Here is a 15,235-nt window from a genome sequence, read left to right on the forward strand (position 1 = left end):
TCCCCTTGCCCAGGTTGTAGCATGTGTTAAGTGCTAATCCTGGTGATGCATGCATCCTACAGGGGGTTACTAATGTCTCCTACTGCTGGTTAATCCTTCCCCCTGGTTGGAAGCCTAATCTATCAGCACATGATAGCAGATGCTACCCAAAAAGTGAATTGTATGATTACAAAGTCGTTTGGGGTTTATACAGTTTGGGTTTTATATCCTCCCAAAGCTATTTATCACATCAGGTACTGTGCAAAATTCTAGGCTTCCAAAGATGACTAAGATACAATCCCTGTCTACACAGAGCTCACAAAACAGGAGGAAAACAGATAAATTGAGCATTCAGTAAGCAATGAGATGAACTAATAGAGGCGTGGAAAAATCTTACTGAAGAAGGCCACCGAAGCATACTTGCAAAGGTCAGAGGATGCCTCCCTGAGGAATTAACATGACTTGAACTGATGCCTGAAAGATAAGCAGGAGTTTGCCAGGCAGGCAGGCGAAAGAAAGCATTTTAGCCAGAGAAGGGTGAAAATAGCAGATTTGAGAGAATGTGGCATATTCAAAGAATTGCAAACTGCTTTTTACATTTGCATTATAGGCTGGAGGGGGAGTAGCAAGCAGTAGAAAGATGATGAAAAAATTATGTTTCAAATGGTGAAGGTATCACGAAAATTAAAGAGATGGTATCACAATGTCATAAAAGTGTCCCATTTACAAAAGAACTGTTTTCTTCCCTCAAGGAATTTCAAGCTCTTTGAGTGAGAGGTCACTGCCGCTCCCACCTGTACTCAGGTACTCAAAGGACTTAGATGGCATAGTGTCCCCTATGCTAAGCAGCCCTCCTCACAGGACCTGTGTGGGGCATGTGCCCTGGGAGTGCCATATTGTTCTCCCTTCTGTGCTCTTAGGATGGCAATATTTACACTTCTGGGATTCCAGTATAGCAGAAATGTCTCTCCTCCTTCTTCAGCCAATCCCCCACTATTCGGGTGAGGAGAGAGGAGAAAAAGCCCTGGCCCAAAGTTAGTATCATTCAGTTTGACAAAGGCTCACTCGTTTGGCCTCCTGTGTTACAGGGGCTTTGCCAGACGGGGGGATGCAAAGATCCCAGGATCCAGCATCTGTCCTTAAGGGCCTCACTAGCACACTCAGGTTCTACACCCATTCTCTCTTTCTCCACACCTTTCTCCCTCATATACATTTCTCAGCATCAAGGATTCCTGTCCGAGGGCTTCCAGTTAACTTCCCTCTTGAGTGCCCTCCATTTTCCCTCCTGCGGCTGCCAGTGTCTTGGCCTTGGGGATAAATGAGGGGGGTAGTATTGCCTGAGCCAGAAGGAAACAGGGCCTCTGCTTCCCTGATTAAATGAATCAAATTGGTCTTTGAAAGAAATCGTAATGGCTGGCAATTCCAGCCATTCCATAAGTCCATAATGGCTGGCTTTAAAGACCACCTTTCCTTCATTGTAAACACATATATACCCCACACCTACACAAACCACTGCCCCCAGCCCCTGGAATAACGGTCTGTTTAGGGTCTCATTTCATTATGAGTTGCTCATCAGTTACTTTAAGCCTTTCATCAAGACTTCTCAACTATGTACTAGCATATAATGATTTTTACCCATATGGAACAATTCAAGAATAATTCATTTCGCATTTCCTCATTACAAATGGAGAGTAACAGTAAAGGCTTTCCCCTCCGAAAAACAAATAAACAAAAAAAGTCACAATAGTCATCAGAAGGAAAACTAGGCACAGCTGAAATTACACAGGAGAGAGTGCCAAGGCCTCACAGTCTCCATTCACACAACCTCTTTCACTACTCCCATCCCAGCCAAAGTGGCTTGTTGCAAAGGTTTTTGGCCACTCCTATGGGAAGTTGAAGCTTTAATAAATAATATCTCATGCCTCTTAAGGTTATGGCCGCCCTGTGTTTATACCGCCATATGTTGCATGCCTCCTGAACACATGCGCACAGTGTCGACAGCCTCTTAGATATTAAAGTAAGAGCTTTGTTAGGCTGGGGATCGCTGTCCCCGGCTTCCTCAGATCCCCGTAAGAAAATACATCTCTTGAAGAGCACTAAAAGCCTCTTCCAAAAGAAGAGTCACACCTTGAAGAGTATGAAGAGTCATACTCCAGGAAGTAGACATGCCTTGTCAAACTCCAAGTCTGTCACTTAACTAATTGCTGATTTGGAGCAGTTAATTATCCTCTACGAACCTCAACTCATTGATCTGTAAAATGAGGGGAAATGATGTTGCAAGGTTGATATAAAGAAATTATTAACCACCTGAAAACACCTGTTGCAGAGTAGGTTAATAGTAAATATTGGTTCCCTTCCTCATGACTCTTATAAGAAATGAGAGTGTTTTTTTCTTTTAGTCCTTTCCTGATTATTAGTCATCTCATAAGGAATAAAGTTTCTGGCGTGGTTGGGCACAGTGGCTCACACCTGTAATCCCAGCACTTTGGGAGGCTGAGGTGGGTAGATTGCTTAAGCCCAAGAGTTCAAGACCAGCCTGGGCAACATGTCAAAACCCCATCTCTACAAAAAATGCAAAAATCAGCCAGACGTGATGGTGCTTGCCTGTGGTCCCAGCTACTCACGATGCTGAGGCAGGAGGATTGATTGAGCCCAGGAGGCGGAGGTTACAGTGAGTCAAGATAGGGTCATTGCACTCTGGCCTGGGCGACAGCGTGAGACCCTGTCTCAAAAATAAAATAAAAATAAAGTGACTGGCTTTATTCAGACCTTATTTTCCTACCTTTTCACAATTTTCCTATAACAGTCTGTGTATGAAATGATTAAGAGTTAGGCTGTCTCAACCATCCAAATAAAGGCCCTTGCTTTTCCTGATACCTTGATTGAAAAATAAGTAATTTCTTCTACCTTTGTTTCCACTTCAGATAGGAGACAAATGCCTCCATAAATCCTCCTAGCACTAGTGCTAGGCAAGGCAGAGGGCTTCATGTTCTGGAGCTAGTGACGTAGCATAAACACTGGTCAAAAATGCCATATCACCCCATTCCTCATTCCCATAGACGTTAATTGTATATGTGACATGACTTCTACATACTTGTCTTCTAGTTAGAGGAATTTTACCAAAGATCAGACACCTGCCTCCTCTCCCTCTCCCTCTCACCACCTCAACCCTGGAGATTTAGATACTCCCTTTATGAAAAAATAAGTTATAGGCTCTATATACCCATTCCATGTGGCAAAAACATGAAACAAATAAGCACAAGAAGCCCCCTACCTTTTTGAAGAGACATTTAAGAGCCGTATTCCTGTGTTAAAGAAAGCCCACATAGCCTTGCAGAGCATTTCTGTATATTTCATATCTAAAAGAGTAACCACTCCCAGATCAGAGCATTATATATCACAAATGTAGGAAATGGTTTGGCAGATTGCCTGAGCCAGCTTGCTTCGTTGGCCATTTAGCCAGAAATAAGACTGGTTTGTTAGTATAATAGTTTGTAGGTTACTTCTTGCATCTGAGCTTCACAACCTCATAGGAGGATACTGCTCCCATTTTTTAAATTGAAAAGCTGGCGTTCTAAAGTTGATTAACCTACTCGGTATTGTAAGGATGGTACTAGCCAAGCTAGTATTTTTTCCATTAGTCTCTTCTTAAGTAAATATGAACACTCTAGTGTGAGACCCTTGTAATTACTGGAAGTTTAAAATGCTATTGTGGGGAGAGGTCTCTAACTGTTATGGCTTCACCCAGCTTCAACTAACTTGGCCACTGCACAGCAACTGTGCATTAACTTTCCTTCAGCCTCTGACTTGAGTAAAGAGTGATGGCTTTGCCCTTTCTCTGATTGCACTTGCCTGGCTCCAGCCACTCTTTCACTGGAATGTGAGACTTTCCATTCTTTCACTGGAATATGTCTCATATCTTCTATTATTTGAGTAAGTAAACTTTGAGATTTTCTAACATAGACCTTTTTCAGGTCTGTTGTTCCCAGATACCATGAAGTATGTGGAAGTGTTGGCATCCTGTTGTATATCTCTCAGATTGACACTTAAAATATGGCTCAAGTATCCAGTATCAGCTGAACTTTGGCTAGTAACTACCTTTCTGATACAGAGGGCCATAAATTTACCTAGGAAGCAAGTCAATAATGAGTGCATATATAAGATTAGGACTTTGCCCGTTTTTTTAGAATGTTGTACACTAGAGATATGATTGTGAGCAAGATACAGTGCCCAAAGGAGCCTTCTTCTTCATTCTGAAGAAATTAACAAATAAAAGGCCAATTCAGTGCAATTTGAGAAATGCTACAAAGAGAGGAGGGTGCTATGGAAACACATCTGGAAGGGCACTTAACCTGAGCAAGAGAAGGGAAGCTCATGAAAGAGTTCATGAAAAAAGTGATATCTAACCCCACGCTTAAAAACAGAAATAGATTCTTCCTTTTACATCGTTGCACTGCTGAGAGCAAGATTGGTCATCAGCAGCTGTACTGGAGCCACCCGCGTACATTCGGCCAGGGTTCTCGCTGTTGTCGCGTCTGTTCAAACCCGCACGGTCTGATCCGGAAATACGGCCTCAATGTGCTGCCAGTGTTTCCGTCAGTACGCGAAGGATATCGGTTTCATTAAGTTGGACTAAACGATCTTCCTTCAAAGGATTATCCAAGGCATCTACTCAATGAAAAACCATGATAGTTCTTTGTACATAAAATAAACATTTGAAAAAAAAAACAAAACAGAAATAGAAGTTAGTCATATAAGGGAACTCAGAGACAAACCTGTATGGATACTTAGATGTGATGCAGCATGTATGGGGAATGCAGGTTCAGTGGTGTTTGAGGGAGAAGAGCCTAGAAAACCATGTTACAGAGTTGAGACTTTATCTTAGACCAGTTAGAGCTATCACGTGTTTTAAATGGGGAGTGACATGTTTATTTTACTTATTTTTTTGAAACTAGGTCTCACTCTGTTACCCAAGCTGGAGTGCAATGGTGGGGTCTCAGTTCACTGCAGCCTTGACCCCCCCCTGGATCAAGCAGTCCTCCAACTTCATCCCCCTGAGTAGCTGGGACCACAGCCATGCAGCACCACACCTGGCTAGTTTTTCTATTATTTGTAGAGACGGGATCTGACTTTGTTACCCAGGCTGGTCTTGAATTCCTCAACTTAAGCAATCCTCCTGCCTTGGCCTCCCAAACTGCAGGGATTATAGGCATGAGCCACCACGCACAGCATCTATATTTATATTTTAAAAAGATCAGTCTGGGCCGGTTGCGGTGGCTCATGCTTGTAATCCCAGCACTTTGGGAGGCTGAGGCAGGTGGATCATGAGGTCAGGAGTTCAAGACCAGCCTGACCAACATGGTGAAACCCCATCTCTACTAAAAATGCAAAAATTAGCCAGGCGTGGTGGCACGTGCCTGTAATCCTAGCTACTCAGGAGTCTGAAGCAGGAGAAATACTTGAACCCAGGAGGCGGAGGTTGCAGTGAGCCGAGGTCATGCCACTGCACTCCAGCCTGGGTGACAGAGCAAAACTCTGTCTCAAAAAAAAAAAAAAAAAAAAAAAAGATCGGTCTGGCTGCAGAATGGAGAATGACTTGGAAACAGGTTCTATCAAAGACATAGAGACCAGATTAACTTGAACGAGGGCAGGGGTAAGATGGAGGGAGAACCATAGTTCTACTTGGAGACTTTAGTTTGAGGTTTTGAGTTCAGAGTGTGTGGAATAATAAATGGATGTGTCCAGTAAGCAATTATGCATACTGTGATCTGGAGCCAATGAAGGGGCCAGAAATGCAGATCTGAACAGTCATTAACAAAGAATTCATGATTTAAGCCATGCAAGTAGATGATGTCACTGCAAGAGTGAGGAGAAGATGGAGGACAGAGCCAGTGGACCAGATACTCATGTGCCCTAGGAGGAAGAGACAGGAGGAGGAGCCTGTGCGATGTGGCTAGACAGCTAGGAAGAAAACTAAGCCAGAGAGAAAACTGCTACCACAGACGTTAAGAGATGTTTGAAATGTGCCCTGTCATGAAAAGGTAAGATAGGGAATTGGAGAGCGCCACGTCAATTCAGCAAGTAGGAAATTATCAATAAAGCAGTTTCAGTGCGGTGGTGAGCGTGGAAGGCAGATTGGAGAGTTGAGGATGCAGAGGCAGAGAGGACATAGACAACTATACTCGAGAAGCTCACCCAGAAGTTTCCAGTTTGATCCACTCCACTCCTCTTTTTCTCATATTCCCCTTCCTGTGACTTTTGAAAATAACAAGTCCCCGGTGTCTGTCTCATTTCCATTGAATCTCTTTTCTTTCCTGTTATTGATTTAACTCTAAAGTAAGTCCTTGTCTTTGTTCCTTTCCCGCAGACAGTTTCTTATAGTATCCAGAGCTCTTGTTTTGCTTCTCTGGGTTACACACAATGTGCCTCATCACCATTTGCCTCGTTTTCCTTTCTGGCCCCTTCCTTAATGTTACTTAGTCACATATGCCTTTCACTTTCAAGCAAAGAGTAAATCCACAGAGTATCACGATAGTAATGTCAGATCCCTTTACAAAATGTCATGTTGGGAGCTATGTGAGAAATAAACATAGCATCTGGTCCGTGAAAACACTTGTCCTGACAGTGTGGGTGAGAAGACCAGTATTATGCAATGAATGGCTAGCGGACTCTTAAAATCACCTCATGAAAAAGCACCCGTTAACATGACATAAACTAAGTGTATAGGTGAAGGTTGGAGAAAATACAGGGTGAATGGAATAAATTTGGGTGAATACTTCTTTCTAGTTTCTTTAACTCTGAGATAGAGCTTGTGATGTACAACAGCAGCATAGGGGCTGATTTAAATATTTGCACATTTCAAAACTGTTCCAGAGTCCAGGTATCAGTCATGATCTGGCATAATAAGACTTTTATGGTGCAGTCTTTTTGTCTGTTTTATAGCTAAGTAAGAGCACACTCCTATCTGTGTTTTTTCTAGTACTTGCAGTGCCCCTGAGTCCAAGAGTACCTAAAAAAAAGTGTGCCCTATTGGTAGTTAATTATTACTATGGGAATGTAAAGCGTTCATGGAAGAAAAGACAAATATTATTTTAATGTAATACTCACAATTCACATGTGCTTTAAAAATTAGAAATTGCTATGAATTGAATGTGCATTTTAATTGACATTAAAATGATTCAATTCCTGTTGGTTCTGATGATCCATCATTGTTGACATTTGGATAGTAACTTCATATCCACTTCATTACAGAGTGAGTCATCTGCTAGCCAAGTGCTTTGACAAACTTTGCTATCACTAAGCTTCAAAAGTTCTCTCTCAGTTTCTGTCATGGGCTTTGTGTCTGTCCCTGCCAGTCTACGCTTCTCTCTTGAAAGTATTTTTATAAGGCTTGTGGTGTTATTCTTGTTCCAGTTCTGGTTGTTACAAAACTGAACTGCCCTAGAGATGATTGATGGAATGGTTAAGAGCGATGGGTGTAGGTGGCTGGTTAGTGCATGGCAGTGAATCACTTAGAGTTCACCTCTTGATTTTTGTAGTCTGCAGACCAGGCTCTCAAGAATCTCTAATTTTTTTTATCTTTAGGGTCTAGAAAACAACTGTTCAAACCTGAGTTTATTTACTTTTACTGTGTCTTTAGAAGTGAAAAACCAGTTTGTTATCTAAAACGTACATTGCTATCACAGATCAGGAACTGTGTCCTTGGTGCAGAATCATCTTTCTTCTCTGGCTTACTCGGAAGAGACATTTTGTTCCAGCTGCCTATAAGGGGTTTTTGTTTGTGTTTTGTTTTGGGGGCTTGTTTTTTTGTTTGTTTTTTGACACAGGTTCTCACTCTTTCACCCAGGCTGGAATGCAGTGGTGCGATCACAGTTCACTGCAGCTTTGACCTCCTAGGCTCAACCAATAGGTTTTTCAAAAGTTTAATTGGAAAAGCAGTTTCTGCAGTGTTGGAAGTATGGGTCGAATCAGGGGAGGGCTTGGTTCAGGCACAGAAGGAAGCCACCGAAGATTCAAGGCCTCCCAGACTGTGATGACAGCAATCAGTCTGGAGCTGATGTGCCCAAGACTGTGGCACCTGGAGCAGGCCCATCTCTGGGCTGGTCTCCTGTCACTCATTCTGCTTTCTTGTGAGCTCATGGCGTTTTTATTTCCTTTTGTGAAACTGCTGGTACTGTGCTCTTTTACTTGTTGAAATAGCTATTAGTATGAAGCTGAATGAGTTTTAGAAAGACACCTAATCAGACATACTTAGCATTTTTTAAAAAATATATTCATCAAATTATGAAAAACATTTTTAATGCCATTTTCAAAACCATGAATTAATAGACAATTTAGGACCCAGCTTGCTTTAATTACTAACATTTTTATTAATTTCCACATAGCTCCAACTAACAATGTGGTCTCACTTTCCCTTTTTATGTTCTCTCAGTGGAAATCAAGACCGTTTCAACTTTGTTTAAAATTGTTTTAATTACATGTAGCTATTTTACCTATTTAATGAGGCAAGAAGTAAATAATATATTGAAAACTGGAGTCTTGAATATGCTTTTTAAATTGATAAGAATTTTAATTAGAATTTGGTCATTTTCCAAATTGTAGTTTATATTACCTGAAAGTACAATTTTTCAGACTTGATGCCAATTTTTTGTACATATGTAGATGATTTTGTTAGTGTGTTAAGATTCAACTTCACAAGAGGTTTAATTAACAAGCTTCTCAGGGAAAAAAAGCTTTTTATTTCATGCTTTAAATGAATTTAAAATAAATAGCATTGTGAAATCACATTCTTGGTGTTTATTGGGATGATGGAGTGCTCTAATGAATCCTATTACATAGAACGATGTAGATTGCAGGGAACACAAGAGAGTAACATGTTTTTAGTCATCATTTTCACCTCTCGTTTATTTGAGAAAATGGATAGTAATTAGATGTCGTGGAGCATTTTCTTTTCTCACAGAAAATTTCTTGATTGGATTTATCTTTCTCACTGTTTCACATTTAGTTTGCACAGCAAATAGTCCTTGGTTTGAAATGGTTTGATTATGATAATTTATCCCTTATTTCTTCCTGCGCAATTCTACCATTTAAACACTATCCTCTCCTTTGGTGAAAAATAAAGATGTCAGAATGAACTTGGTAGGATAAAGTCATTTTTTTAATCCAGTTGTCAACCCTAATGTTTCCACTCTACTCTTAGTTTTGCCCTTTGTGTGTGTGTCTGTGTGTGTGTGTGTGTGTGTGTGTGTGTGTGTGTAGTTGGAGGTTTATTTTCTAGTGGGAATTCAGAATGCTGAAAATATTTTAAGGTTTGTATTTTGCCTTTTTAAGAAAAAATGGTACAATTGTATTATCAACTAGAAAAGTGGAAGCTTCCTAGACTTGAAATTTTTCAACTTCAGTTTAGCCCTAATTAAATAGATCCTGTCTTCCACTGATGCCCTATGTAGTGTTTTCCTTCCAGTATAAGGTAATCAGGCAGTTTACCTTAGAGTTTAGGAAACTACCTTGGAATAGAGTCCTCTTTTAAAATAGTGATGCAGTTCTTCCAAGGTGACAGTTACTGTTAGCTTTTTTCCTAGGTCTGTAATAAAGGTTGCATTAAAAATTTTTTTTTGCGTTTTTAAGAGCAGCATAAGAATATCATCCTTTGAGCTTGGTTTTAAATGAAGATACCAGCAGATAATATACTCGAAGAATATTTATAGTGGCTCCAAATGAGACAGTCTAAGTCGTTCAACAGTAATAGCTACCAATTGGTTTTGTGTTTCCTATTCACCTATAGCAGTTTGTTAGACATTGTGATACATATCTGGAGTTGAAACCATCCCAACGGTTACATAGAAGGGCATGAAGAAGAGATAGCAAAATAATGATCAGAGAGGTAGGAGAGAAACCAGGAGAGTATTGTAACAAAAAGCCAAGGAAGAATTTCAAAAATCATAGACATGTAAAAGAATTGTAGGTTGGCACTGGATGCAACCATAGCTGGAAACCTTAAATCTGTCTTGGCTACAGTCTGCACACCTATGTTTATTACTTTTGTCAGCAATTATCAACCCAAGTGAATGGTCACATAAGGGAGAATAAGGGTGGGACTTTTTAGTTTCAGACTAAATGGATGGATAAGAAAAGTAAGGCATAGCCTAGCAAAAAATCCTGAATCCTGAGATTAAAGGAAAACCCATATGTGATTGCTAAAAGAAAAAACAAGAAAAAGAGAAAGTAATTAGATTGGCATTGGACTTGTATTAAACTGGAAGCTAAAAGATGGTAGAATAGCATCTCCAGACAATAAGTAAAACACATGAAGAAGACTGCAGCCGTATGCTCTATATCCAGTTCTGTACCTATCAAAGAAATGAAAGATGCTTGAGGATAAGGATAAAACAGTATACCACCTACCTAGAGAAAATACTTGAGAGAAGAGAAAATAGCAAAGGTGTGAGAGGAGAGAGGTCAGGATGGAAAAAAGAAAGAAGCAGATGAGCAAGGAAACATAGATGCAGTTAAATCTATGAGGGACTTAGAATGTATAATCTAAATTCAAAATAAGGCTTCTTGAAACAGAAAATGCATAACACAAGATAATTTTAGTAAGATTGCAGAACAAAACATTTTTCAAAGTCTTATCTTGTTGATGTGGGTGAAGAATAGATAAATAGAGCATTTTCGTGAAAGAAAGACTCTTTTAAATTTCCATCTTATATGACTAAGCATTAAACAGGATAAAGAAGAACATTTTAAGTAATAAGTGGCACATAGTTATAAGGAAGATGATAGCTATAAACCTAAATGCACCAGACAACATAGCAACTAAAATATGTGTAAAAGTTATCAGAAATGCAACAAGAAATTGAAGTAGAAAAGATTAATATACTTGTCTGAGGGGGATAAACTAGTAGAAAAAATGATGTAAGGGCAGAGGAACTGAGTCATTAAACTTGAATATAAATATACATTCATACCACACAGAATAAATTTTTTGTATGTTTATGGAACATTAACAAAAATCAAACATGTGATTGGCACAAGAAAAACCTTACCAAATTTGGGGAAAATAGATTTTCTAGACCATATTCTCTGGTCATAAGGCAATAAAATTATGAATATCTAATAATATATAACTAAAACTTCACCTTAAATTTGAGAAGCCCATTGTTTGATATTACAAGATTAAAGGAGAGATAAAAAATTAAAACTACAAACTATCTAGAAAGAAATGAAAAAATACTCTTCATTCCCAAACTCTGCTATGCAGTGTAACCCATACTCAGAGGAAAAATTGTAACCTTAAATTCTTTCTTAACCAAAGAAGAAATATGGAAAACAAAAGAACTAGGTAATCATGTTAAGAAATTCAAACAGCAACAAAATATTAATTCAAAGAAAATAGGGAAGAGGAATTAAGATAAAAGCTTAAATCATGGACCTAGAATATAAAAAAAAAAAAGTACACACAAATTTCTAGGCTGACCTTTGTGCAAACTCAATCATTAGGTGTGTTAGGGGATCAGTATGTATGGAAATGGAGATGGCATATAAATTCCCTAAAGTGATTTTATCCCTCATCATTTCTCCTTATTGCAGTTATTTACCTACCTCATGTTTTTGTCTGGTATCTAAGTTACACCGCGTGGAGAGCCAGATGTGCCGGGTTCTGTTATAGCATAATTATAAGGCCGGAGGGGTTTTGTAATCATGCTACCTCTAGTTGAAATTCCTACTGTGATGAAAATTTCCCTGGAAAGAGATTTGTGAATATTTAGAATGCTAAATTACTGAGAAAAATCTCATTTAAAAAATGACAAGACAGATCTTAAAATGTAACTAGATTATAGTTTTATGAATTAGTGGGAATTAGTAACAGGTACATATAAATATCTTGTATTTATTTTTTAAATTCTCCTTTATTCATTGTAACACTCTAGAAGACTGTCATTGTCAATACCACTTCTTAACCTCGGAGGCTTAATGAAGTAAGACTTGTTGCAATTCCAAAGTGACAGTTTTGTCGTTTAATATTATAAGTGTGGGTATTCTTTATATTACAGCTGGTATTTACATCATATTGTAGAGGGAAAACCTTTGCCTCATACCATTGTCACATGAAGGATTATTTTTGACTCAATTTGAATTGATGGCAGTAGTACATTTGAACTGCTTGGTTTGTGGAGGGGATAAATGAAAGGGAGGGGAAGTATGCAGGACTATCATTGTTTTTCTGAAAATTGGTGAAAGCAGACTGATAAGAAAACAGACAGTATCTTTCTTTAGGCTTTTACTACTAATTAGAAGGTGATGTGGTGTGTGTGTTTGGGGGTGCATGTGTGTGTTCTACAGAATGCATGTTTATCTTGTTTTTGATAAAATATGGCAAGGAGGAAGGGGGGCCTTAAACTCTAGAAAATATCTAACAGTTTGTAGGATATGCATTTACCTATTTTTCAATTTTTGATAACAAGCTAAGCTTTCCCCTGATTATTGATTTTCCTCTTTTCTTTCAGCAGAAGAGCTGGAGTAATTATTCTATTTTACTATTCATGTGTCTTTTGATAATATTAGTCTGAACAGAAAGTAACAGGAACATGTAATATGTTTAGAGCAAAGAACACAATGGCATTGTTTTTACCCTTGGTATAATTCTGTTGACAGTTACCTGTAAGGTTTTGCTTTTATCCATTTAATCCTGAAACCAAATCACACTATTGGTCCAAGTCTCATTTCTGTTCATTATAAAATGTGTACGATAGATATTTCTGCGTTTGGCCTTACTTAGCTATTTACCTCAATTATTGTATATCAGTTTTTTTAAAAAACTGATTTTTAAAAAAATGCCTTGGGTAGATGTATTTTCTCATTCTCAGCAAGTTTTTCAAACAACATAACGTTCCAAAACATTTATAAGATTGTTTTTACTCACCATTCATTTCATTTTTTTCATTCACTTACTTGGATTTTCTAAAAACTATTTTTTTAGTTTTTGCTTTTAAAAAATTAAGTTGAATTCTGATCGTGATTTTCGCCTTTATTTTCTTTGTGTCCATCTATAGGATGAATACAAGCCAGAAAAGGCCTTGTCTGAAGAGGACTTGAAAAACGCTGTGAGTGTGCACCACGCATTGGCGTCCAAGGCCACGGACTATGAGAAGAAACCAAACGTGTTTAAACTTAAAACTGCCGACTGGAGGGTCTTGCTTTTTCAAACTCAGTATGTTTTGTTGGTTTTTATTTGATTTTGTGTTTTAGTTCGCTTAGTACCACTTTATACCAAGGAATAAAATCAAGCTCTGCAGGGGAAATTTTTTGAGTTGGAATCTAAGTCATGAACTGCTTACATTAGAGAGATAACTGCCTAAGAAGATTAAAATAAAAAAAGAAACCCAGGATTTACGTTTTTGCCTGTTACAAAGTAGCCCTTTGACTTTTAGTTAGCCACTTACCATCTCTAGAATTCAGTATCCTCATCAATAAAATATGAGGGTTTTAGTAGACAAGTTCTATCGCAAAATGAGTAAAATAGACCTGGATAACACCGTTGCTCTAGCTCTTTCTCCTAGCACATAGTTTAACCTCTGAAACTCAGCTCGTCACTAGTGTAGGGGAAAATGTTTATCTTACAGAGTTCTACTGAGGAGTCAGTGAGATAAGTGTATATAATACCTCACACAGTGCCTGGCACATAGGAACTGTTCAATAAATGTAGGTGTTTATTTTTCTGTTTCCCTTCCGAGCTCTAGTAGTCCATGATTATACTAGAAGGAAAAGATGTCATTCTACTGTGAGCAAGGAAATGGGATGAATTGCCAGTTTTAGGAGGAAGTTGTAAGGAAACAACTTGCCCGGGGTTTTTGAGTATAGGAATGGGACGGTTAACATCACACAGGGACCCCTAGCTGGGTGTATAATTACAGTTATTAGGCATAAAGAAACTTTCAAATTATTCTGTTCCCTGCTTTTTTAAATCAAAAATACCAGATGTAATAACTAAGGAGATCTAATTAATTTGGACAGAATTGATGCAAAAAACAGTCCATTGAAATAATAATGGAGCCAGAGAGATGAGCCTAGAGAGGGTGCCGTGAGGAGCTGTCATTTAGAGTGGTCTCAGGTTAGTTAGTGTGGTTTCTGTCAGAGTAATTGATGAAGGAAATGACTTTGGCTGACTTTTTTTTTTACATTTTGTTTATTGATTACGTGTATGGTAGATAATCTGTCCTGATTCATGATCATTTCTACCATTCATATATGAGTTTACAAATATTTATTAAGTGCTGTGAATCTTGGGCTTTCCGGATATGACACGTAATGTAAAAATACGATCACATCAGATGATTTTCACCTCCTCTCAGGTGGGTTTTTTAAATAGTCTTATTGAGATATGCTTTACATACCATAAAATATCACCAATTTTAAATGTACATTTCAATGATTTTCTTAGCATATTTACAGAATGGCTCAGCCATCACCGCAGTCCATTTTTGAAACATTTCCATCACTCCAAAGAGATCCCCTTGCTCATTTTGTAGTCACTCCCATGCTCACCTCCAGCCCCAGGCACCTACTGATCTACTTTCTGCCTCTACAGTATTGCCCTTTCTGGACATTTCATATAAACAGACTAATATATGATGTGGGTTTTTGTGTCTGGCTTCTTTTATTTAACCTAAAGCTTTGGAATTTTATCCATCTTGTAGTGTGTGTCAGTACTTTATTGCTAAATACTATTCAGTTGTGTGCATTTACTGCGTTTTGTTTATCCATTTACTGGACAATTTGGATTGTTTCCTTTTTTTTGACTCTTAGGAATGATGATGCTATAAACAGTAACATACAAATCTTTGTGTATCTATATGTTTTCTTTTGAGATGGAGTCTCACTTTGCCACCCTAGCATGGAGTGCAGTGGCGTGATCTCTGCTCACTGTAACCTCTGCCTCCCAGGTACAAGTGATTCTCCCGCCTCAGCCTCCCAAGTAGCTGGGACTACAAGTGCGCACCACCACGCCTGGCTCATTTTTATATTTTTAGTAGAGATGCGGTTTCACCACGTTGGCCAGGCTGGTCTTGAACTCCTGACCTCAGGTGATCTGCCCACCTCGGCTTCCCAAAGTGCTGGGATTACAGGCATGAGCCACCATGTCCGGCCTATCTATATGTTTTTATTTCTCTTGGATAGTTACTTAGGAGTAGAATTGCTGGGACAGTTAACTTTTGAAGAACCTGTCAACTGTTTTCCAAAGTAGATAAATCCTTTT

The 15,235-nt window shown here is 38.7% G+C and overlaps 1 protein-coding gene and 1 pseudogene across 2 annotated transcripts in view; both read left to right on the top strand.

Annotated features, from left to right (window-relative positions):
* Positions 1-15,235, top strand: part of LOC115834816 (PH and SEC7 domain-containing protein 3-like) — a 149,605-nt gene that overhangs the window by 93,811 nt on the left and 40,559 nt on the right. The window contains exon 5 of the mRNA XM_030812286.1: positions 13,032-13,189. Coding sequence (XP_030668146.1) covers positions 13,032-13,189 — 158 coding nt within the window. The remainder of the gene's footprint in view (positions 1-13,031; positions 13,190-15,235) is intronic.
* Positions 3,962-4,712, top strand: LOC115834817 (annotated as a pseudogene). The gene has a single exon (XR_004029810.1). The product of XR_004029810.1 is annotated as a 40S ribosomal protein S29 pseudogene (transcript).

Source organism: Nomascus leucogenys, chromosome 4, assembly GCF_006542625.1.
Source record: "Nomascus leucogenys isolate Asia chromosome 4, Asia_NLE_v1, whole genome shotgun sequence".
Classification (NCBI taxonomy): Eukaryota; Metazoa; Chordata; class Mammalia; order Primates; family Hylobatidae; genus Nomascus; species Nomascus leucogenys.